At 64.9% G+C, this 24525-nt stretch overlaps 1 protein-coding gene across 3 annotated transcripts in view; it reads left to right on the top strand.

Annotated features, from left to right (window-relative positions):
• MAD1L1 (mitotic arrest deficient 1 like 1) overlaps nt 1–24525 on the top strand; it is a 162034-nt gene that overhangs the window by 43228 nt on the left and 94281 nt on the right. For 2 of the 3 annotated variants that reach the window (XM_080676392.1, XM_080676391.1), the window contains exon 10: nt 3392–3478. The exons of the other annotated variant lie outside the window; for it this stretch is intronic. In XM_080676392.1, the coding sequence (XP_080532518.1) occupies nt 3392–3478 (87 nt within the window). The remainder of the gene's footprint in view (nt 1–3391; nt 3479–24525) is intronic. 3 annotated transcript variants of the gene reach the window in all.

Here is a 24525-nt window from a genome sequence, read left to right as displayed (position 1 = left end):
ACCAAGGACATGTAAGACCTACTCAGAAAATGATTTTTTAAAGCTTAGCATTATAAACTCACAGTGCAGAATGAAATACTATACGAAAAATTTCTAAAAAGAAAACAATTACTCCATGATGAGTTAATTCATGAATACATAACTAGAGCCATTTACAATAACACAATCATATATCACTCCTAAGTGTTTAGCTATGTATTACAATGTGAATAATTTGCATTACAAGTGGAGCAAAAATACATTAGTAAAACGCTTCCTAGGTAAAATAATCAAGCATGTTACTGATCCTAAAAGTTTGCTAAAGTGGAAAATGAGGTGTTTATACATCAAACATTTTGACTTAAAATATTACAAATACACAATCGTTCCCAAGCTGCAAACTCCTGGGAGTCCACTAACTTGAGTTTCATCTTTTATTTTCTGCATAAGCCACAAAACATGCCCATGATTTTAGCTCTGTTTCTTTAAACTGGACAAACACCTCAATCCTCCTACATGTTACAGCTTTCCCTCTGAAACTTTTACAGTCACTTGCTTTCTTCAACAGAAATTTGGGGGCGATTTTCCTTTGAGACGTTCCAGAGCCTTCAACTTTGTTCTCACAGAAACACAGCTTTCTTCCCACGTTTATTTTTCATCGGCCTCTATACTATTTAATTAGGTTATTTAATTACAGTAACGTGCGAAACTGGCAGAAACAGACATGTTTCGGATGGACACAGCAGCTCCTGGGGGCGGGGCGGGGCTGTGCGAGCGGCCTCACCGCTAGCAAAGTGCAGCGATGAACAGGGTGTGGCGCTTGGCTTTGAGGGCGGGGAGCCATGGGCTGGTGCTGGGGAAGGCCCGCAAGGGTTCACAGGAACTGTCCCTCTCAGGATGGGACCAGGGGACACGGGCTGTGTGTATTCTCTAAAGACATCTGTGTATAATACATTTCACGTCTTTAAAACGGAGAACAGCCTGCATCCCAGGCACCTGCAGGCTTCTCCAGTCTCTGCAGGACGCGAGGGCGAGGCAGTACTGGAGGGAGGGGAGGGAAAAGGATGGGAGGGGACCAGGGGCCCTGTGGGGCAGTGAACCCCACGCCTGAGGAGGGGAGGCCGGCCGGGCTGGCGGCTGCTACTCATCTTCTGCGGTCAGGCTAGGCCCAGCAGCGGAGCCTGGCTCTCTGGCTGCAGGCACGCCCACAGGTCCGTTGAGAAAGGTGAGCCTGCGACAGTGACCAGTGACAAGTCCAGCCAGCGAGGCCTGTGGCTGGAGAACTGCTCAGTCCTCCGTGGGAGAGGAGGTGCTGGAGCCCGCACTGGGGCCCTGTCAGGGCCGCTAGGGTCACGGCCGCGCAGCCACAGCTCTCTGCATGTGGAACCTGCCTGCGGACGTCGCACCAGCAAACCAAGTCCTGGCCGCGATCTGCAGCCGCCCGACCGCCCGTGCCGGGACCCAGTGCCGCGGGGCAGGGACGGCCTCCCGCTCCAGCCTAATGAATCCCAGGCCTCACCGTGGTCCAGCAGCCAGCCACCCGGCCTCACGGTCTCAGAGAAGCGAATTACATGGGTCCCCAGACACACGCAGATGGAATGAGGAAGCTTCGGGTCTACAGCTGCTGCCTTCACATTCTCTCTCCCAGCCCGGCAGGATTAAAGGGACTTCAAACAGCCTGGGTTCCAATTAAGCCCGGTGCCCCCCCAGGGAGGCCAGAGTCTTCTCCTGATTAACAAGAGGCGCTCTTTGAACCGTGTGAGCTAAATAAAGCTCGCAGAGCCTTTCAAACAAATGCCATAATTTCCTCTCCCTGCTCCCTCACTCTTTGGAAAAGCTGATCTTTTGAACACTTTCAACATTCAAAAGGGCATCTGGCTAACAGCTCCGAACACAACTTCAGCCAGGAGCTCGGGACCGGAGCAGTGAGCAGAGGGCAGGGGTGCACGTGGACACAGCGGGCAGCTCCCAGGATGTGAGGGGCGCGTCCACCGCAGAGGGGGGACCAAGGCTGAGCTGGGAGGGTCGAAGCAGATGCTGAGGGCTTGTGCCAGGTGCGCACATCCATCGCCAGGCCCAGGTGGCCTCGGCAGAGAGGCCTGACGCACGCGGGGTTGCACCCGGGCAGGGATGCTGGCCTTGGGAGCAGCACGTCACAGAGCGGGCTTCCAGGCAGCGGACCAGGCTGTAGGAGGCTGGGCTGCAGCTCACGTGGCCTAGGGGACCTGGGAAAAGCCCGCGTCAGCACAGGACACCAAACAGCCCGCCAGTCCCTCAGGGTGGGAGGTCGCCAAGGAGCCAGCCTGGCTTGTGAGCCGAGGGGGCAGGCGGTCAGGCTCACAGCCCCCAGCCTCACTGCGGCCTCAGAGCTGCGTCCCCCTGACCTGCTCTTGGCCAGGCCTGTCAGTGTTCGAGACTCGGGAAAACCCTCGGATAGTAAACTGAGCACTCCACTCCGCACCCCGTCCACCCCCGCCTCCTGACCCCGCCCCCCGTCCACCTGCCAGGATTCCTGCCAGCGGAGGCAGCAGCTGCCGAGCAGCACACGGGGCTCAGAATCAGTGCAGCTGGCTTCTAGGGAGACCTCCGAAGGGGCGAGGGGACACAGGGACGTGCCGCACCCTGGCATGTTCCCGGCCCGCTCAGCACCACGGCAGAGCAGCGGGCCTGCGGGAGAGCGGGCAGGCGGCCCTTCAGCCTGGGCCCTCCACCCTCAGTGATGGTGACAGCGCTCACCCCACCCAGGGTTCTGTTCCCTGTGGAGACGTGAACAGTGGGAGAAGCCGCGGGAGGGAAGTGTCGGGTGGAGGAAGGCACAGGCCCTGGGCACAGACACACCAGCGGAGTAGAGCGGGCGGGCGGGCGGGCGGGCGGGCGGGCGTGGAGCGCGGACTTCAGGGGGTCCTGTGGTGACGACCGCTTGCTGGTTTGTTCCTTTTCCTTCTCTTTTTAAGTGTTTTATCGTTAGAGGGGGGGCTTAGAGTTGAGGTTCGGCGCTCAGGCAGAGTGGCCTTTGAAACGTTTGAGTCTCAGATTCCACGTTTGTAAACAAGTAAACAGCAGGGCTGCGGAGGGCATTTCCTGCGGTAACTAACCTGCCTCCGTGAAGGTTAGAGCCCAGTCCAGGGGGCATCTGTGTTGCTGCTGCAGCTGCTGTGCTGGCGTGGGCTCTGAGGAGGGGTGGGGGGAGGGCAGTGAGCGCATGTCCTCTGCCACTGGCCCTGTTCTCACAGGCGAAGTGAAGCCACGGCGTATGAAGTCACTCACCCGAGGTGACGCGGGCAGTGGTGGGCCGTGATTAGAGGCCAGGTGGGGGGTGAGCCCAGGATGGAACGCATCCCGGGTGGAGTCATCGCTGCTGGCACGCCAGTCCCCTCCAGGGACCCGGTGCTGAGTGTGTTCTGACCCGCAGGTCCCCGGAAGACCTGTCCCGGTTCATCGTGGAGCTGCAGCAGCGGGAGCTGGCCCTGAAGGACAGGAATGGCTCCATCACCAGCAGGTAGGCCTGGGCGCCGGCTTGGGCGCGGTCGGTGAGCGAGGGCCCTGGCCTGGCAGGGACAGCTGTGCACGCTTCACTGTCCAGTTGGCTTTGGCCTGAGGGAGCGGGAGCTGGGCGCACGGGGCCTCGTGTCTGCCCGACTCAGCTGAAGTGGGGCGTGCTGTCATCCATCGCCATGCCAGTCACCGCTGGCTCCCGGAGGGCTGGTTCCCCGGAGGGCTGGCTCCCCGGAGGGCTGGCTCCCCGGAGGGCTGGCTCCCTGGAGGGCTGGCTCCCTGGGCACGGGGTCTGTGCAAGGCTGTGCGGGATCAGGAGCGTGGGCTCTGAGCGACCCCTTGGTGCGGAGCTGGGCCCTGGGGTCAGGTGTGTGTGTGTGTGGCCTGTGCCCTCAGGGAGGGTCCACGGAGACCACAGAGCAGCCGGGCCTGTGTCTGAACAGCTGCAGCCCAGCAGGGAGGTTTCTGTCCTTCCCGACAGGACGTCCGGAGGCAGCAGCTGCGCGGTTGCCAGGGCCTGGGGTAGCGCCCTCCTCCTGTCACCCCCGCGCCGTGTTCCCAGCACCATCCTCCCGCCTCTGACACCCGGCTGTTCCCTTTGGTTCTTGCACGAACTCCCGAGTCAGCGCAGACCCCGCAGGCGCAGGGGCTGCCCCCTCGACTCCAGTCACAAGCGTCGGGTCCCCAGGTGACCGGCAGTTCTGTCCGCCGACAGATTCAGGGGTTCCCTCGTCCCCCCATTTAATAATTTGCTCAGCGACCAGAGAGCTCAGGAAGTGCTGGCTTATGGTGGCTGGTTTCCTGGGAAGGTCGAAGGCTGCGGCCAGAGCTCGGGGCAGGAGGGGTGAGGCAGGTGCCCGCCTGCTCAGAGCCCTGCCCCCCAGTTCTGTGAGGCTCTGTGAGGTTCCGCTGCTTGATTAAGTCGCTGGCTGTTGGTGATGGACTCAGCCTCCAGCTCCTCTCTCCCCCTGTGGGTGGGGGCAGAGCTGGGAGTGCCAACCCCTCAGCTCCTGGAGCTGCCTGGGGACCCCCCCCACCCCTGGTTGCACAGCCTCACATTTGGGTGAAAGGGGCGGCTATGAAGCAAAGGGTGCTGTCCCCTGGGTTGTAGGAGCTCTGCCAGGGGGGTGCAGAGACCAGATACAGCTAGGTGTCCCCTTTATCCTCCAGGGTGTGTTCTAGGGAGGCCCCCGCCTAGTCGCTGCCTAGTCGAGGCTGTTTCCCTCACACGCAGGCCTGGGGCCGTTTAGCGTGTGAATCAGGTACAGGAAGATTGAGAGCAGTGACCTGGGCTCGGACCATCGCTGAGTAAGGATGGGGCATGGGCGCACGAGCCCTGCCTCTGCTTGGGGCGCTGGATGAGGGGCTCGCGTCCCAACTGGACAGGCTGGAGGAGCCAGGCCGCAGCGATACTCAGTGCGCAACTTAAAACGTAGGCCCTGTCCGTTCTGGAATTCTCCATGCAGCATGTGAGACCAGGGGTGACCATGGGGAACTGAGACCGTGGGAAAGGAGGGGTCCTGGGCTTCTTACGCGCCACGCCTGGCTCGTGCAGGGCCGTCCGCTACCTCTACTTCTGCGCCCCGCCCGCCGCCGAGCAGAGGCCTCCCTGGTCCCCTGCGGGACGAGGACACCTCCAGGGACCCCCTGCCGGCAGCTTCCACCTCAAGCCTCGTTGGCCCAAACAGGTCACGTGCCCACAGAGTACGGGTTACTGACAAGCTCTCGCCTGATCACTGAGGACGGAGTCTGCTGCGTGAGGCCGGGCTGCTCCGGGAGCGAGGCCCAGGCAGGCTGAGGGGTGATGGGGAGCCCCGAGGAGCTGGTCTTCGGCCATGTCCCGTGTTGACAGTGTGCTAATCGTTTATGAGCAGCTGAATTGGCTTTTAGAAGCATCTGGTTACGCTGACGTAATTCCATCGATTTAGCCTGAAGACCTCAAATGGCAAAGATGGCCTTTGCTTTCAAAGCTCCTGTCAGATGAAACGGGCGTAAAAATGATGCGAAATTGAAGTTTGACATTTTTCCAGGTGATCCTCTTCGTCCCACTTTGAACTTGAAACAGAATGAGCTATGGGGGAAGGACCCTTGTCTGCATCTTTTCCCACCGAGCTGAGGGGTGCTGTGAGGTGGGCTGTCCTGGCCAGCGGCCCGCACGTCCACCTCTGTCCAGAGCACCACGTGCAGGGAACAGCCCCTCCGAGCCCCCCACGTGCCATCGCTGTGGTCAGGAGTGTGGGTCCACCTGTCCCGCCAGCTGCTGGGAACGGCCTCTGCTCAGGAAGCAGCCCTCCCAGGGCAGGCGGCCTGTCTGTGTGACTGCGCGCCCCGTCCACCCGTCAGGAGCTCCGTCTGAGAGCCGGTGCAGCGCCCGGGGAGCAGGGAGTGGGGACCTGAGGAAGGGAGCCTGCCGCCTGCCTGCCGGGTCTTGGGTGAGACGTGATGGCTCTTGCCTGGCTTCCACCCCATCCTGAAGCCGGCCGGCCCGGTACAGCCGGATGCACATGGCACAGACTCCGTGCCGGCAGGGAGAGTGACAGACTGCGCACGGCACGTGCCTGACGGGGACTCTGGAGCACTTCCCGAGCGCAGGCTTCGTGCCCAGATCTCGCGGGCATTGTCTCATGTCGTTGGCCCGCCTTCCGGTGAGAGAACGGCCCAGCGCGGTCAGCAGTGCCCGTCAGGTCTCACTGCGGGGCTGGCGGGCAGTTCCAGCCTCAGGCACTCGTCATCGATGGCTGTGCGAGCCCCGTGGGACGCGGCGGGCGCCGGGGTCCTGTGCTCGGGAGGAAGCGGGGCGGTGCGGGGCGGGGAGGAGGCTGTGCGCAGCGTCACTGGCTCCGGCCTTGGGCAGCTGCTCTGATGGAGCGTCTGTGAGGAGGCCCGGGCTTCGTCAGGCTGGGCGGCTGTGCATCTCTGCGGAGAGGCAGGGCGGTGGGAAGAGGAGGCGACCCCAGGGCCAGGCGGCGGGGCTGCAGGGCCCTCCTCGCAGGCAAGCACTCCCCAGCCCCGAAGCCCAGCCCAGAGCGTCCTGTGGTTTTGTTCCTCAGCGTTGCATCCCTGCATCCGCCTCCTTTGCTGCACTCGCGGCCGTGGCCGTGGCAGTGGCCGTGGCCTGCGTGGCTGAGGTCTCTGAGCCTCTCCCTGGTTGCCGTGGCATTCCAGCTTCTGCAGGGCGAGCCGACACTGCCCAGCCCTGCACGGGGACAGCAGCTCAGGCAGGGCTGGTCGCAGCGTCGGTGATGTGGGAGGGAGGGCCCGCGTCCTGACTGCAGAGGCTAAGGGGGAGCCACACCCCTCACGGCGTGGGGGGACACTGAGATGACGACACAGCTCCGAGCCGTGGGGCCACTGCCGCCTGGCCTGAAGAAGGGTATGTCCAGGACTTGAGTTACGGCCTCGCCACTGGGACCCGGTCCCACCCTCCGCCCTCGGTCCTTGCTGTGTGTGCCTTCGCACCGTGGGCCCTGAGCCGTGGCCTGTGCTCCTGGGACGGGCTGGGCGTTCAGAGCCCCCCGGGCCTCCCACTGCAGGACGCGGCACTTTCTCCCTCCAGCGGGCACGATGGACGCAGCGCTGCTTCTCACACGGCCGAGTCGGCTGCAGCGGCCCGTCCGAGTGGGCAGGTGAGGAGGAAGCGCGACGGCCATGGCATGCCTGGCACAGGGCAGCACTCGGGCGGTGCCCGTGGATGTGCCTCTGTGACCGCGTGTCCCCTGTGGCGCTGAGCCCCAGGTTGGGCGCAGGAGGGCGCCCTGCAGAGAAGAGGGTGCTGGGCCCTCTGTCAGGGGCTGCCCTGTCAGCCAGGCCTCTGGTGGTGGTGGAGCTGGGGACACTGCGGGCCAGGCCGTGGTGAGGCTGCATTTCCTCGTGGCTCGGACCACGGCCTGCTGTCCTGCTGACTCTGCTGGGGCGGGGTCCGCCGAGGGTCCTGCACACCACGGGCTCCTGCAGGGGCATGGCTGCTCTGCTTTGCCGGAAGGGGGGCTCCCTGGTGAGTGGAGCAGGCTTCTCGGGGCCCTGTCGGGGATCCGGCTCAGGCTCCTCACTGGAGACCCGGGGTGCTGGTGGCGCCAGGGCAGGGGTGTTTGCCGTGCCCCTGTCCGTGCCGGGCTCTGTGCTCCGTGCTTCCTGCCGCACGCAGGCTCCACCTGAACTGTGGCATGGACGGTGCACACAGCTGGGGGTCCTCGGGACGGGCTCCGAACCCTGGCTGTCTGCTGCAGAGCTCGAGTGGTTGGTTTGAGGGTGGCGCCCACGCCCCTGAGAAGTGCTTGGGGCGCTGTGTCACCGTTCTCTGCTCCCGTGCAGACCAGGCCGTGGCGCCGTGGGCTCGGCTGGGCTCCTGTGGAAGCCTCGGTCACCGCCCGGGGCAGATGGCAGGCGGTGAGCCCGGGGAGCGCTGGCCTGTGTCCTGGGGGTGCTCTCGGGTCCCGGTCTGTCTGTCTGGCCTGGGCCGGCTCCTCCCAGCCCCACGTCCCTGTGTGCAGCCAGCCCCACGGGCCACCCGGTCGCCCAGAGGCCCCGGCAGCTCGGGGCTGCGTTGATCACTGTGTTTGCCTCCTCGGCTGCGGCGGCTCAGAGGAGCCCTGGGCCTCAGGGTTCTCGACCCGGCCGCGCCGTGCTGCCTCCCTCGGCACTGGGGCTTCGGGCGGCACTGGGGGACCGTCTCCGAGGGGGCGGTGCCCGTGGCTGGCGTGTTCCCGGCCTCACCAGGTGGGCTGGTTTCCCTGCTGCCTCCCGAGGGCCAGGGAAGAGCCGAGGCCAGTGGTGATTCTGTTTGCCTGGAGAGAACCCCAATCAGAGGAAATCCCTTTGCTGGCAGTCGGGGAGCTGGGCACCTCCGCCCGCAGCACCCAGTCCCCGGGTCAGGGTCAGGGTCAGGAAGAGTGGCCGGCGTGGCCCCACCCTCCCCTGCTGCGTGTGGGCAGCTGCGCTCTCACCACCGAGGATGGGATGAGGCCTGGCCGTGTCCCGGGGTCTGTGTGAGTGGCCCCGCTCCCAGCTGCTGAGCCCCGCAGGGCCAGGCGGCACCGAGATGCCGAGGGCCGGCCCTGCTCCGCGTCCGGAGGGTTTCACGCTGCGCCTGACTGCAGCCGAGGCCGGGAGCCTCCTTTCTCAGCCTCGGCCCCACACCCGGCAGCTCGGGGCCCCTGGGCGTTAATCAGCCTTTCTCGGCCTCGCCTGTCACGGTGACGGCGGTGACAGCTGGCACCGGGGTGTCGGGAGAGTTCAGTCAGAATCTTCCGTGCAGCGCCTGGCCTGCTGCCGGCACAGGAGGCCTTGTTAGCGCTAACGAGCATCGCGGATGGCCGCTGCCCACGTTTCTGAGTGACGGGGAGGCGTGAGCCGGGCCCCGCGGCGGTGAGCGCTCCAGTGAGCTTGCTGGGGCCAGACGACCAGCAGTGGTAGAACGTGTGGGCACCTGGGAAAGGGAGCGGATGAGGTTTGCTGTGGATCGGAAGTGGAGGCGAGGAAAAAAGCAGGGGCGAGGCTTTGGTGAGGGAAAGGAAGCGGGGTCTCCGCTGCTTTGGAGGGAGCGCAGGGCTGGTGACGGCACGGGTCCGGGATTCCGTTTGCGGCAGGGTGACGTTAAGCCCGTTAGACAACCAGTGACGACCAGGGCAGGTGGGTGGCCGTCGAGTGCAGTCAGGTGAGCGAGCCTAGGCGAGGGGTGCCAGTGGGCCCGTGTCCTGGCAGGTGGCGAGGACGCCCCTGGAGAGGGTGCTGCCCACACGCAGCAGGGGAGGGTGGGGCCACGCCGGCCACTCTTCCTGACCCTGACCCTGACCCGGGGACTGGGTGCTGCGGGCGGAGGTGCCCGGCTCCCCGACTGCCAGCAAAGGGATTTCCTCTGATTGGGGTTCTCCCCTGACCTCGTGCCCACACCTGTCCCCCTCAGCGGGACGGAGCTGCCTGAGTCTGGACTGTGTGCGTTCACCATGGCACGCTCCTGTCAGCCCGGCCCGCCTGCCTGGCCACACGGAGGCCACATTCCAGGCAGACGCCGCCCTGGGCCCCGCCGCCCCGTCCTGCTGTGTGTGCGGGCCATGCGGGCTGTGGTGTGTGCTCCCTCCTCACAGCTGTGGGACGCTCTGCCCCCGGTGCCCACGGACCTGTACCCTCTTCTATCTGCCCCCGGTGCCCGTGAACCTGTACCCTCTTCTGTCTGCCCCCGGTGCCCACGAACCTGTACCCTCTTCTGTCTGCCCCGGTGCCCACGAACCTGTACCCTCTTCTGTCTGCCCCGGTGCCCGTGAACCTGTACCCTCCTCTGTCTGCCCCCAGAGCCCATGAACCTGTACCCTCCTCTGTCTGCCCCCGGTGCCCGTGAATCTGTACCCTCCTCTGTCTGCCCCCGGTGCCCGTGAATCTGTACCCTCTTCTGTCTGCCCCCGGTGCCCGTGAACCTGTACCCTCCTCTGTCTGCCCCCGGTGCCCGTGAACCTGTACCCTCCTCTGTCTGCCCCCGGTGCCCGTGAACCTGTACCCTCTTCTGTCTGCCCCCGGTGCCCGTGAACCTGTACCCTCTTCTGTCTGCCCCCGGTGCCCGTGAACCTGTACCCTCTTCTGTCTGCCCCGGTGCCCACGAACCTGTACCCCCCTCTGTCTGCCTGGTGCCCATGAATCTGTACCCTCTTCTGTCTGCCCCCGGTGCCCATTAATCTGTACCCTCTTCTGTCTGCCCCCGGTGCCCATGAACCTGTACCCTCTTCTGTCTGCCCCGGTGCCCGTGAACCTGTACCCTCTTCTGTCTGCCCCCGGTGCCCATTAATCTGTACCCTCTTCTGTCTGCCCCCGGTGCCCATGAACCTGTACCCTCTTCTGTCTGCCCCGGTGCCCGTGATCCTGTACCCTCTTCTGTCGGCCCCCAGTGCCCACGAACCTGTACCCTCTTCTGTCTGCCCCAGTGCCCACGAATCTGTACCCTCTTCTGTCTGCCCCCAGTGCCCACGAACCTGTACCCTCTTCTGTCTGCCCCCGGTGCCCACGAACCTGTACCCTCTTCTGTCTGCCCCGGTGCCCGTGAACCTGTACCCTCTTCTGTCTGCCCCCGGTGCCCACGAATCTGTACCCTCCTCTACCTGCTCCCGGTGCCCGTGAACCTGTACCCTCTTATGTCTGCCCCGGTGCCCGTGAACCTGTACCCTCTTCTGTCTGCCCCGGTGCCCACGAACCTGTACCCTCTTCTGTCTGCCCCCGGTGCCCACGAACCTGTACCCTCTTCTGTCTGCCCCGGTGCCCGTGAACCTGTACCCTCCTCTGTCTGCCCCCGGTGCCCGTGAACCTGTACCCTCCTCTATCTGCCCCTGGTGCCCATGAACCTGTACCCTCTTCTGTCTGCCCCCGGTGCCCATTAATCTGTACCCTCTTCTGTCTGCCCCGGTGCCCGTGAACCTGTACCCTCCTCTATCTGCCCCTGGTGCCCATGAACCTGTACCCTCTTCTGTCTGCCCCCGGTGCCCATTAATCTGTACCCTCTTCTGTCTGCCCCCGGTGCCCATGAACCTGTACCCTCTTCTGTCTGCCCCGGTGCCTGTGAACCTGTACCCTCTTCTGTCTGCCCCCGGTGCCCATTAATCTGTACCCTCTTCTGTCTGCCCCCGGTGCCCGTGAATCTGTACCTTCTTCTGTCTGCCCCCGGTGCCCATTAATTTGTACCCTCCTCTACCACTTAGTTTTCCTTCAGACAGTAAGAACCTGTGTCGCTGTTTCCACTCTGACCCTGTGCCACCTCCTCCGCGGAGCTGCCCGAGGGAACCCCGCCGAGCAGAAATGAATTGGCCGTCTCCTTCCCAGCCCCTGTGGCTCTGCCCCTCCGTGGAAGCAGACCCGCCCTTGGGTTTAAAGCCCTGGCATCTGCCAGCTGCCCCCTGCAGCCCCTCTCATCCGGGTCCCCCTTCTTCTCGGGGCCTCCAGCTCGGACCCGTCCCCTGACATGGCACACACCTGCCGGGCTGCCTCCCCTGGCAGCGCCCCTCCCTCCAGGCCCCACTGAGTTCAGATTCCTTAGGTGGCCTCTGCTGGCTCCACAACGCAGGCTGCCCCTAGATTACGTGCTGTGCCGTTCCGTTTCCTCCGTTTGGTGCTAATTCGCTCTCCTGTCTCCATAAGGTTGGGGATGGTATTCACCACCGTGGTTCTGGCCAGAGCACTCTCCCGGCCACTTGGCAGCCGCTCGGCGCTCGGTACGTGGTGCGTGCGTGTGAGTCTGCTGGGCATGAGTGGCCCCGGCTCTGGTTGCAGGCGTGAACCGGCTCCTCCCTCGCTCCCTCCCTCTCTCCCACCCCCGGTCAAACCGCAGGAGATGATTTGGCTCCGGTGCACCCACATCCAACACTGGTCCTTCCCCTGCTGGCCGTCCGTCCGTCACTTTCCTCCGCCCGTGGCTGCTCTGACTGCTCACCCTGCTTCCTTCCGCCTGTGTCCCCAGCGTTGGCCTCCGCCCAGCATCGTCGGCCCCTGGGTGCCCCGGTCACAGGGCGGCCATGTCACTTGGGTGCACAGAGCCTTCCGGGGTCTTTGTCTCAGTCACATTCAGCGGTGCCTGCCGTCACCCCCGGCGTCAGGACTGGGGCAGGCGGCGCCCTTCAGGGCGACTGGAGGAGGGACTGGGGCTTCCACCCTCCTCCCGGGCACCCCTTCCTCAGCCCCCTCAGGAGTTTCCTGTGCCAAGCGTGCAGCCGTGGGGGCAGTGGAGGAGGAGGAGGAGGAGTGGCACCTTGGTGCCTGCGGCTGCCTGGCACCCATCCCCTGGCTCCTGCACCCATCCCGTCCTTGGCTGCACCTCACACTGCGGCAGGCCTGTGGCTCCGAGCCGTGCGCTCAGCGCCCCGTCGAGAGTGAACTTTGCTGCTTTGCTTTAGACCCAAGTGATGCGTTGCCTGACTTCCCAGCAGAAGGCACTTGGGAAGGCTGCCGGCCAGGCTGACGGGCCACACTGGCAGCCGGGTTCCCGATGCGGCGTCCCTCTGAGCAGGCAGGCGGCTCAGCCAGGTTCACGCTCTGAAAAGGCACGTTGTCTGCGTGTGGTTACGTAAACCCGGGTGCAGTGCCTGCGGCATGCGGGGCGGCGTGCGGGGCAGGGCTGGCGTGGCACACGCACACGCACACGCACGAGCACGTGCTCACACTCGCAGAAGCACTGGAAACACGAAGGGGTTTGTGGCCACAAACCCGACCGGGAGCAGTTCTTAGAAGTACCTCTCAGTCAGATCTGCCCAGAACCGTGAAAACCACAGAACAGAAGCAGCGATGCCCTGGTGGCCGAGGCGAGACACCTGCCAGAGGGGCTGCCTGCCCCCGAGGCCCGCCCTGCCTGCGCGTGGCCGGCTGTGTCTGTCCGGCGGGGTGCCCGCGGTCACCTCCCCACCTCAGCGCGGCCTCCTCAGCGCTGCGGGTGGGCGGCCTGTGGGCTGACCATGTCCTGCTCCCACCCTGACGGCTGGCACCTGGGCGTGGCCTGTGTCTGCGGGTGCAGGCCCCTGCTGTCAGGCGGAGGAAGCCCGGCGTCTCTCCAGGACGCCATCCTCTGCAGAGGGCGGCCGCCCAGGGGCTGGTGCTCTCTGTCCCCAAAGGGGCGGAGTCTCCCGGTGGTGGTCGCGCAGCCCTGAGCACGCCCCCGCCCCGCAGCAGGCGCAGCCTCCGGCAGCGTGGCTAGTCGAGGGCCCGGGCTTCTCAGGAGTCAGGGTGGGTCGCCCGCCCTCCTCCATGGCAAGGAGCACCTGCAGGCGGCGCCCAAAGCTCCCCTGAGGCCCCCAGGGGCCAGCCTTCCTGGGTGAGGTCTGCGAGGTGTGGGGCCGAGCCAGCGTGGGCCGGGCTCGGCGGCCAGGGGAGTGACTCCGGCCGCCTGCTCGGCCTGCCCTTCGCGCTGGTTCTCCAGCCTCCTTCCTTATGGCTGGGACTTCAGTTGGAAAAAGACCCCGGCAGCCGGAGGGACGCTGGCCTGTCGGTCTGCCTGCAGTGCCGCGATTGGACGGGAGGTGGAGCCACAGCCCTGGAAGCCGCTCTGCTCACTCCTCAGGCCTCTTGCGGGCCTCCCAGGGGAGTGCTGTTGCCCAGCCTGTCCGTTTGGTGGCCGGTGGGGGGTGGGGGGGTGGGGCATGAGGGCAGGGCCTGAAGGAGCCGGGTGAGTGGCTCTCTCCCAGGTGCCTCCCTGGTAATTGCTCTCCCCACCCCTGCCCTCCCCTGCCTCCCCCTTTCCTGCCCCCCTCCCCTGTCCTCCCTCCCCTGTTCTCCCCTCCCCTCCCCTCCCCTGCCCTCCCCTCCCCTGCCCTCCCCTCCCCTGCCCTTCCCTCCCCTGCCCTGCCCTCAGCGCTCGGGAGACCCTCCAGGCAGGCCCCACACTGCACCTCGCAGTGGGCACAGACCCTCCCACTGCTGGTCTCCAGCCTGGCCCTGAAACCTGTTTGAGTTGCTCTCATTTTCCATATCATCCGTCTGGTTTTGTCCCTGACACCAAGGGCCCCGTTACCCCTGAGAGAGAATTCAGTCCATCTTGGGGACCAGCGGGAAGTCTGGGCTCGGGACCAGCAACTGGCAATGCTTTTGTGGCTTCGGAAGGGGGTGTAGATGTGCAGCTGTGGGGGGAGAGGCTGCGGGGGAGAGGCTGCGGGGGGAGAGGCTGTGGGGAAGAGGCTGCGGGGGGAGAGGCCGCGGGGGAGAGGCTGTGAGGGGAGAGGCTGCGGGGGAGAGGCTGCGGGGGAGAGGCTGCGGGGGGAGAGGCTGCGGGGGGAGAGGCTGCGGGGGAGAGGCTGCGGGGGGAGAGGCCGCGGGGGAGAGGCTGTGAGGGGAGAGGCTGCGGGGGGAGAGGCTGTGGGGAAGAGGCTATGGGGGAGAGGCTGCGGGGGAGAGGCTGCGGGGGAGAGGCTGCGGGGGGAGAGGCCGCGGGGGAGAGGCTGTGAGGGGGTGAGGGCGCCAGGCCTGGGCTGTGCCCTGTGAAGGCAGCAGTGAGGCAGCGCTTCTCCCGGGCGGTGCCGAGCGGAAACCAGGACGAGCGGACAGCATTGCCGTGGGCACTCGGGTGGTTCAGTTCCCAAAAGTGACGGCGGCTCCCGCGGTGGGCAAGGACTTGTTGGCTCCTCCCCACCGTGTGGTCTGAGTGGCCACGTAGCCCCGCGCCCGCCCGCACTCACACGAAGCCCCGGCTGCCCTTGGACGCGGGCCTGGTCAGCAGGGCAGGCCGGGGGGGGGCGGGCGTGTCTCACAGGCCCCGTGCTGGGCCTGTTGGGGGGCCCTGTGGGAGCAGGGAGGCACCGGACTCGGGCTCTGCTCTGTCCCAGGGGGCCTGGCCACTCCTCTTCGCGCCCGGGAAGCTCCCTGAAGCCCTGGGCACTGCGAGAAGCCTGGCTCCGCTGGTCGGGGTCGGGGTCCTGAGCCTCGTGCTGTGGGGCCTCACTTCTGGTCCTGCCACCGGCCGGCCAGCTGCCAGCTGAGGTCTTTGGCTGACCTCTGACCCAGCAGGTAGCCCCGAGCTCGAGGCTCTGGAGCAGGGGTCCTCAAACTTTTTAAACAGGGGGCCAGTTCACTGTCCCTCAGACCGTTGGAGGGCCAGACTATAGTTTAAAAAAAAAAACTATGAACAAATTCCTATGTGCACTGTGGGCCCGGGACGCGGGCCGGATAAATGTCCTCGGCGGGCCGCAGTTTGAGGACCCTGCCTGGAGTCTGCTTACTGCTGTCACCTGAACACAGCTCCGTCCTCGCTGGGCTCGTGGCCGGGCTGAGGAGAGGTGAGCTGGCTCCCGGCCCTTTACCTCTCTGCTGAGGGCGAGTGGCCGGTGTCGGAGGGGCACTGGCAGAGGCCCTGGGGTCGGTCCCTGGGGCTCCAGGTGGCTGAGGGGTGGCGGCAGGCTCCTGGGCCGGCCTCCAGGCGAGGGCGGGCTGCAGGCTGAGGTTGCCGGCTCCTCCAGCAAATGAGCTGCCATTCATATTTCACACCCAGACTGCTTTCCTGCATGCTTCATTTCCATATGTAAAGTGGCATTTACATATTCATGGGCCTTTAAAATAAGTTTTTATTGTTAAGGGATGTGGAAGTGGATAAAATGTGAAGCTCCCCCTTTTAGTCAAACACTGGGAAAAAATTGATCCCCCAGATGAAATCAGGTTCTAAGTGGTGAGTTCTGTAGCAGTTGCTGTAGGAAAGTTACTCCGGAAGCCAGCGTGCCCTGGGTTCATGTAGCTGTCCCTTGTCCCCTCAGCATGCGGACCCTGGGCTGGGGGGCCCAGTCTGCGGCCCGCCCGGAGGCCTGTCACTCTTGGGGTTTCTCCTGGCGGGGACCCTGACGCCCACTGTGCACTGGGGACCACGCCCCCACTTCCTTGGTGACGGCAGGGCTCCGGTGTGGGAGGGGGCGGGGCCGCCCCAGGTCACCAGGTGCCTCTAGTGGGCGAATCCAGGCTGTCTCCAGGCGTTTGCCGGACTCGCTCCCTCCTTCCTCTGCGGTCACTACCGCCCCCCTTCGGCCCTGCACATGCAGCAGCGTGGTCCAGGGACAGAACCCACCCCAGCCAGACAGTGGCCGGGCGGGGCGGGTGGTCCTGAGCAGGCACGGCCCATGGACCGTGGACGCGGCCAGGTGCTCCAGGGCAGGGAGGCTTCAGGCACAGGGACGCAGGCGTGGTGGGCTGCTGTGCCTGCGATGCGGTGCACGGGAGCAGGTAGGGCCTGTGAAGAGCCCAAATGCTAGAGCAGCAAACTGGGGGGTCCGTGGAGCCCCGGGAGACAGGCGCAGGAAGAGCTGTGCTCAGGGCTCCACACTGGGTGGCGGGGTCAGCCCTGCAGGCAGAGCTTCCGACGGAGGCTGTGCGGAGCTCCCAGTGTTTTCGTTATCGAGGGGGCCTTTCTGTAGCACGTGAAACCTTGGGAGCATAGAAGGCAAAGCGAGAAACTGGGACGTTTACGTGACAGAAAGCACGGTGAAAAAGTCAAGTTGGTGTAGTCCTTCCTTTTTTGGTAATCTTTAAATGTTTTTTTTTTTTTAATGTTTTTGTTTATTTCAGAGAGAGGGAAAGGGAGCTAGATAGAAACATCACTGATGAGAGAGAATCATGGATCGGCTGCCTCCTGCACGCCCGCTACTGGGGATCGAGTCCAAACCTGGGCATGTGCCCTGACTGGGAATCCAACTGTGACCTCCTGGTTCAAGAGTTGACACTCAGCCACTGAGCCACACAGGCCGGGCTCTTTAAATATTTTACTGTGCACTTGTGCCCAACCTCCCGTCGTTGCCGCCCGGGCACCCCCGCACAGCTCTGCTTCCCGAGGGCCCAAGTGAAGGGTGCGCTGGGGGGCTGACAGCCGCCCTCAGGGAGCCGCCTGCCCTGCGTGGGTGGTCGGCCTTCATGGAAGATGCACAGCTGCCGGGTGCGGGAGGCAGCAGACGCGGGCCTGGCTGACCTTCGGCGTGGCCGTGAATTTTCAGATACAGCATCCGAAGCACAACCCGTGAAAGAAAAGGTTGATGAGCTGAACCCGTTAAGGTGATGAGCTGTTGCTCTGTGAAGAGACCACGAAGAGAATGACCAGGCCAGCCCCGAGCTGGGGGAAGTACCTGCAGAACATGCCTGTAAAGGACTGTGCCCACATCCTCAGAGAACTCCGAGAACTCACAGTAAGAAAGCGCCTGAGCCGCTAAACAGGGGGCAGAAGATCTGAACAGACCACCCGCCCCAGAAGGCGTCTGGGTGGCCAGTAAGTACACGCGAACACGCTCCTCACCTGTGTCAGCGGGGAACACACATGAGAGCCACTGCGAGGCCCCCTGCACACCGCCCCGCACGGCCAGCACCAGTGCCAGCGAGGACGCGGGGCGGCGGGGCCTCCCTCACTGCTGGAGGGATGCGGAGGGTGCGGCCACTCTGGATGACGGCTGGTCAGCTTTTTACAAACCAGACATACTTGTACCATTTGATTCACTACGTTCCGTGATATTTACCCCAAAGATGCGAAAGCTCACGTCCACACAAAACCTGCACACAGATGCTTCTCTCAGCTTTATTCGTGATCACCAGCGCTTGGAAACAGCAAGCCGTCCTTCCGGAGGTGGTGGGTAGACAGGCGGTGGTCCCGCAGACCGTGGGACACTGCTCAGCACCAAAGAGACATGAGCTGTCAGCCATGAAAAGACACGAGGGGCCGCAGGTGCACGTGCCTACGTGATGGAAGCCCGTCTGCAGGGCTGTGGAGTGTGAGTCCAAGTGCAGGACGTTCTGGGAGAGGCCGGAGCATGGAGAGAGGAGGCCGGCGGCTGCCAGGGTGCGGGGAGGGTGAGCAGGCAGGGCACACAGGCGTGTTCAGGCGTTGGATACGCTCTGTATGGCACAGGAATGGTGGAGCATGACATCACACATTCGTGGAAATTTGTAGAACCCACAAGGGCAAAAAGTGAGCCTTCGTGTGAACGAGGGACTTCTGTAGTGATGTGTCAATATTGGCCCATTAATTGTGCAGACGGACACCCTGACGCAGGCTGCTAATCGCGGGGAGCCGGTAGGAGGGGCCTAGGGGAAGCTCTCCCGCCTCAGACTCAGGCACACGCAGAGGGCGTGTCCGCTCTCCGGCCTGTGCTCTCCTGCCACATAGACAGGAGGGGCGGGCTGCCCAGAGCCGGGACCAGTCCCCTCTGGCTGTCGGCCTGGGCACGCTCCCTCCCCAGCTCCGTTAGGGTCCCGCTTGCCTGGTGTCCTGGCGCTCGTTCCGGCTGGGGTTCAGGTGCGTGGCCAGCCCCTGAGGCCTGTTTCCGTGGGAGGCGGGTGCTGAAGTGGGGATGTGGGGTTGGCATCAGACGATAAAGGAGGCCCCTAGGAGGAAGGGGACAGCGGGACCCACCTGGCTGCGGGCTGGCCTCCGCGAGCGAGCTGTGCAGACCCTGGGGACAGGCTCGGGGGAAGGAGAGAGGGAACTTTGAGTTTGAGTTGGCTCACACTCCTCTCTGTTTAGCAGTCTATCTGTTCGTCTGCCCCTGTTGGGAGCCCTGGACCGCAATGTTCTCTCATCCTGTGCTCCGCTGGTTTTATTGTCTTTCCATATTTTCTTGCCATAAACGTAACAGTTTTATTGTGTTCAGACTGCTTTTAATATAGCCTCTTGTAAAAGCCAGGGGAGCCCGGGATTCTGCCTTGGCAGCCTCAGAGCACGGACCTTCCCGGGTAGCATCTGGGCCAGGGCTGCTTGGAACCTTCCCAGAATGCCCCGACCCGCTGGCCCCAGATGAGCTGCTGTGACCGGCCAGCGGTGGGGCCGGCGAAGCCCCTACCCTTTCAGAAGCTCCCAGCGCCTGGGGAGGAGGACACACTGTGCCGGCTCATGTTGGAGAACCTGGGGTCCTGGGGGCGAGGGGACCGGCTCCCAGCAGGCCTTGCACCTGAGCCAGATTGTGGGCTTCCCAGGCCCCTCTCTGGGGTGTCCCGTGCACCTGGGTCAGCTCGATGTTCTCAGCTCCGTTCTCAGTCGCCCGTGGATGGGCCGTGTCTGAGGGCGGCCACCCCTGCCTGAGGCGGGACGAGAGGAAGGAGCCCCAAGCTGGGGCTGCAGTGGGGGCTCCGTGCTGCCTGCAGGCGGCTGTGACGCTGCACCAGCAGGTGCCGCCCAGGGCATGTCCCAGGTGCGCTGCTCCCTAGGGACGTTTTGTGGCAGTTTTATGACTTAATATCCTTTGTGTGTGTTTATGTCATTTACTGCATAATCTACCTTTGTTTCAATCACAAAACACCCCCAGAAGTTACTGTGCTGCTTGCGGCAGGCCCGTGCCCCCGAGGCGCCCGACACACCTGCTGGCCGCGGCGTTGGTAGTGTCTCTGCCAGCAGCTCGGGGCTCCTGGCTGTGTCCGGGCCTCGACGTGGTCAGCCCGGTGGAGCTTGCGGTCCCGCCCCACATTCCCAGATGCCTGCTGTGGGGAGAGGGTCGCAGCGCCCGGTCACGGGGGCTCAGGAGAGGGAGATGTGCCTGGTGGGCTGGGGCCTGGCATTGGGGCCTCACCGGGGGTTGGGCCTTGGAGGCGGAGCAGTGCCGGGAGAGAGCATCCGCAGGACTGGCACGCGGTCCCTGGGCCTTGGGCGGAGCCTGTGGTGCCCCGTGGAGGCCGCCTGCTGACTTGGGAGGCTGCTTTGAGATGGAGGGTCAGTGGGTGGCAACTGCTCTAAGGTCAGACGCCCCAGGCTCACCTCACACGGTCTTCCCTACTCTGTGGCCTGATCCTGACCAGACGGTGGGGACACAGTGCTGGGAGCCCCTCTGATGTGGTGACTGCAGCGGGCCGGGGAGGCTGCCAGCCAGGGGCGCGGCGTGAGCTCCCCGGCGCCCTGCAGCCTCTCTGGACCACCTCGTCCGCGGGCAGAAATTACTGCCTGTTTCTCCGACGGGGCCGCGGGCCCTGCTGCGTGTCCGCTCTGCTTGTCTGCCTCTCGTCAGGGAGATGAGTGTGTCTGCGCGCTGTCTCTTCAGACCCCGGAGGCCGGGGTGGACCATCTCCGGGAGAGGAGATGTGGGGGCTTCGGGTCTGGAGTTTTGTTGGAGACAGTTTCCTCGGCGCCCTGTCATCGGCAGGCAGAGAGCGGGTCTCGGGGGAGGGAACAAGATGTCCTGCAGGGCGAAGCCTTCCGTTCTCCATCCCTGTTCAGACACTCAGGTTTCCAGAGTCAGGCCCGGCCCCTCTCCTGTGCGGGCACCTGCCTCTGCCCGGCCCCTCTCCTGGGCGGGCACCTGCCTCTGCCCGGCCCCTCTCCTGGGCGGGCACCTGCCTCTGCCCGGCCCTGCGTGTTGCCAGTCGAGGCGGGGGCGGGGGGGAGGGGCGGCCTGTCCCTGAGAGGGTGCCGCTCAGCGCTGCTCTGCTCAGCTGGTGGCCACGTCCCCACTGGCTTTGGGCCTAGAAAGGAGGGGAAAGCGCTGCATGCTCTCAGATCCAGTCTCTCCGTCCACAGGGGCCTCCCGAGAGTTGGGGGCGGGGGGCGGGCGGGGGCATGTGCCGCCTCTGCTCGGTGCCCAGCGGGCAGCAGCTCTCCTCCCTCCGCCTCGATCCTGGCACCTCTGAGCAGTCTCCTTGGAGACGAGGCTGAGAGAGTGCGTGTGCCCCCACCCCCGCTAGCATCCTCAGTTTCCCTCTCGCTCCCACAGTAACTTTACCCCTGACGGAGTGTGTTTCAGCTCGTGTGAGGGCCCGTGGTTGCCCCTGGGGGGGTGGTGAGTGTTCCGGCTCCAGGCCTGGGGGAGCAGGCCGGGCGCAGAGGTGCTTCAGGCAGGCAGGCCGCCCGCTGGGGGCACTGGGAGGTGAGCAGGTGACCACGCAGGCCCCTATTGGCCCCGGCTTGTGATGGTCGAGGCTGCAGGCCACACCCCGAGCACTCCATGACGGAGGTGCATGGTGTCCTGTGGTCCCAGCTCATCCACCGCCAGACGTGACCCTAGAGGCTCCGGGCAGGGACTGGAGGACTGAGGGCTGAGCAGGTCGGCGAGCTGCACCCCGTCCTCGTGTTTGCCTTTTGTGGGTGACCTTTCCTGACGAGCAGACTGCCTGTGAGCCCGTGTGGCCTCTCCCACCTCCAGCCCCGAGGGCCAGTGAGCAGAGCCATCGGGGGGTGCCCAGGGCTCCGGTGGCAGGAGGCATCGCGCTGGCTGATGACAAACCAGCGCGGTCACTGGCCTGGGCGCGGGGACTGTAGGGCACACGCAGAGTGCGGCACCGTCTGGCCTCAGGGAGGCAGAGGCTGGGAAGGTTCGCGGCTGCTTCTGCACCTCCCAGGGCACGAGCGCCAGCCGAGCCGCTGGCTCTTTGCCCCCAACCAGAGACCGACCGCTGAGGACTGAGGTGGCCTCAGTGCACCGTGCAGCAGGCGGATCTGATTCAAGTGCTTTATTACCGAGCGCGCCTCAGCACTCGGCAGGCGTAGCTGTAAGTGCCCAACTGCGGGGGGGGCTGGGGGAGGCGTGTCCTCACTCTTGGGGGGAGTCTGAGGGCGAAGGCTCTTGTTCAAGGTCACCCCACCTGCAGGGGGTTCGGGGCTCCCAGTGCGGGCAGTGTCCTGGGGGCAGTGGTTCACCCTCCAGCCTGCGCTTCCCCCGGGGCCTTCCTCTTGGCCCAGCTCCTGGGGAAGTGGCTCTGAGGGCCAGTGCCCTGCCTGCTCCGCAGGCCCCTCCCCGGCGCGGAGCAGGCCCGTAGGCAGAGGTGGCCCTGGACTGAGGGCTGCAGAGCCCCCTCCCCCAGCCCTACCCCGTCCTCCTTCACACGTTCCTCTCAGGCCATGCTGCTGCCAGCTCCCTCCCTCAGGAGACCCTGTGGGCACGTCAGCCCCCCAGCAGGCGTGAGGCTGACCCCTCCCTCCCCTCGTGTGGGCACCCCTGCCCGGCACTCTTCTCTCTCCTCTGTGAGCTGTTGCTTCCGCACTGGAGCTCAGGCTCTGTCCCAGGCGTGAGCCTGTCCCCCCCCGCACCCCCCCCGCCCGGGCCTGCAGGGCTCCCAGGACAGGCCTCCGCTCCGGCGGCCGTCTGCAGCCCCTGGCCTGTCGCAGCGCCCAGGGCGGACGCAGGCAGTGCGGGACTCACCCCGTCCACCGGAAGCGGCAGCCAGGATGGTGCCCGCTGCTGCTCTGTCCTGAGTGAGTGGCCTGTCTCGGGGCAGGGCCGCCAGCCAGCGGCTGTGCTGAGTGGCTGCTGCTGAGAGGCTGGGGCTGGCTCGCTTTCAAGTGGATGCTTTGAGCCCACTCATCAGCAGCCTGCGTTCCTGAGATTTGAGGCTGGACAGACGTCAGGACGCTCTCGCTTTGTCTCCTTAGCTTACGGTGGAGCTGCCGGAGAAGCAGCAGCGGCCACCAGAGAGGAAGCACGCAGGGGCTCGCGGCGCCAGCCTCGGGGTCTGAGGACGCCCCAGCTCCATCGGGGCGGTGGTTCATCCCCTCCGTGTGGGACTCAGAACCCTCCGCCTCCCCCCGCCAATGGCTCACCGGGCCATGAGCGCACAAGCCCCAGCTACCAGGCCCCAAGGCCGTGTCCGAGAGCTCGCAGGGCCTGAGGGTGCGGGCTGTCCGACACGGGGCACAGCGCCTGGCCCTCCGGGCACCCGGAGACGGACACCTGGTGCGGGGCGGGAGACTGACGGAGGGCAGCCTGGGCCTGCTGGCGTCACCGCCTCCCACCCGCTTTCTGCCTGTGGCCTGTGAGTGCCGAGGGGAGGCGGCTGCCTGGCTCCCAGGGACACGGCCTCCGTCCTTGTCCAAGGTGTGACTGTTCCTGCCCCTCTTAGCGCCTCTCCCTTCTCCACACCCGGCCCGCGTTCCCACCTGGTGCCCTGGGCCCTGCCTCCCCTGCCTGCAGCCCCGCGTTCCTAGAAAGGCGGCCTTGCTCCTGCTCCTGCACCTGCACCTCGGGGCCCGGGCAGCTCCTGGGCTCGGAGACCTGGCCTGACCCGGCTGTGGTGCTGCGGAGCACGTGGCTCGCTGCTCTACTTGACCTCCGCCAGCTCCCTTGTCCTGCGAGGCGGCCCCGACACTCGTTAGGGTTGTTGGAGGGCTCAGGGCTCACAGGGCCCCGGCTCGCTTTTTCTGGTCACCATCACGTCTCGGGGCCTCCACAGCCGGGGCCGCTTTGTCGGCAGCCTTGCCCTGCTGTGTCCAGTCTCGCTCTTACTTGCTCCCTGCGATTCTGGCCGCTCCCCCATTCTCGTCTCTCTCGCAGCTCCAGGTGATGGCGTGTGAGCGATGCTGCTGCCGACCTTGTCCCTCTCCGCAGGCGGGGTGGCGACGTCCCACTGGCACAGGCAGGCGGTTCGGCCCGGTGGCTGGCCTGGCGCTGGCCGCCGTCCTCGGGGCGGGTGGACCTCCCACAGGCCCTTCTCCAGGCTCCTCGCGGCAGCTGGGGTCGAGTTCAGCGCACACAGCGCAGCTCCGCGCCCACGTCTCTGCACACGTGGCTCACTCAGGGTCCTCGGAGCACTTGAACCTCAGAGAGCTTCGGGGGGGGCAGGCCTGTGTGCTTGGGCCTGACCAGCAGGCACTGTCAGTGGTCCCTGCATGGGGCTGTGGCTGGGCCCATGGCCTGACCTTGTTAGCTGCTCATAGCAGGACACCCTGGGCCGGTCAGCTTGGGCCTGCCTGCCTGCACCAGTGGCCCAGGTCCAGCGGTGCGCCGTCCACCTGCTTCCCTGTGGCGGCCTCGTGGGCCAGTCGAGGAGCTTCATCTGGTTTCTGGTGGCTTCTTGGGGGGGCTCGGGGCCCCTGAGTGACTACCCTGGTGGGACTGGTGTGTGAGTGGCTGGTGGCCCCTTGGGGTCCTTTTGCCCAAGAGCTGGCTCCTCACTTTGACATGGAGCTGGAGTCAGCCCTGGGAGAAGGCCGCTGAGCGTGTGCTCAGAGATGGGGCTCACCCCGCTGGCACCCCAGGAACCAGCAGATCCATGGTTCGTGGACACTCAGCCGAGGGGCAAGGAGCCTGGCCAGAACCTGCCCGGCAGGCGGCACCCTCGCCCCAGGGTTTGGGTGCCCCGTGAGTGCCGGACTCTGTGGCACGTGTCCCAGGCTCCTGTGGTGGGTGCCCGTGTTTCCCAGCGTGGGAAGGTGGCCCACAGCCCGTCCTGCCCTGAGGTCTGTCTCCAGGCCGGGCTGCGCTCACCCCCACCCCCCCCCCCCCGCCCCCTCTCCTGAGCGTGCCCTCGGCCCCTCGGCGTCCACCTGCGCCTTAATGGAGGGCCGCGCGGGGGCCGGGCTCTCTTGGAGCAACTAAAAGCTTTTCCAGAGAAACAATGGTGCTGACTAATTGGTGGGTTCATTTATTTATTTCTGGGCACGAATGGTAAACAGCTTTGCTTCTCGGCTCAGCGGGAACAGATTGGGAGCCTTTGCCTGATTGATCCTTACCTGCAGGGACGCATGCTGGAGGGATCTATCGATTTAGCACCTCCCGCCAAACCCACTCTGAAACAGGCTTAATTGTCTCAAGACCAGCTTCCTGCAGCAGCGTGGCCTGTCCCCTCCTCAGCGCTGCCCTTGCGATGGAGTTTCTCCGTGTGCGGCCTTGAGGAGCCAGGCTCCCGCTGGCCCGGCTTCCTGGGCCCAGAGAA

Source organism: Plecotus auritus (genome assembly GCF_963455305.1).
Source record: "Plecotus auritus genome assembly, chromosome: 6".
NCBI classification, from domain to species: domain Eukaryota; kingdom Metazoa; phylum Chordata; class Mammalia; order Chiroptera; family Vespertilionidae; genus Plecotus; species Plecotus auritus.
The sequence above is the reverse complement of the archived record's forward strand: the minus strand, read 5'-3'. Positions and strand labels throughout refer to the sequence as shown.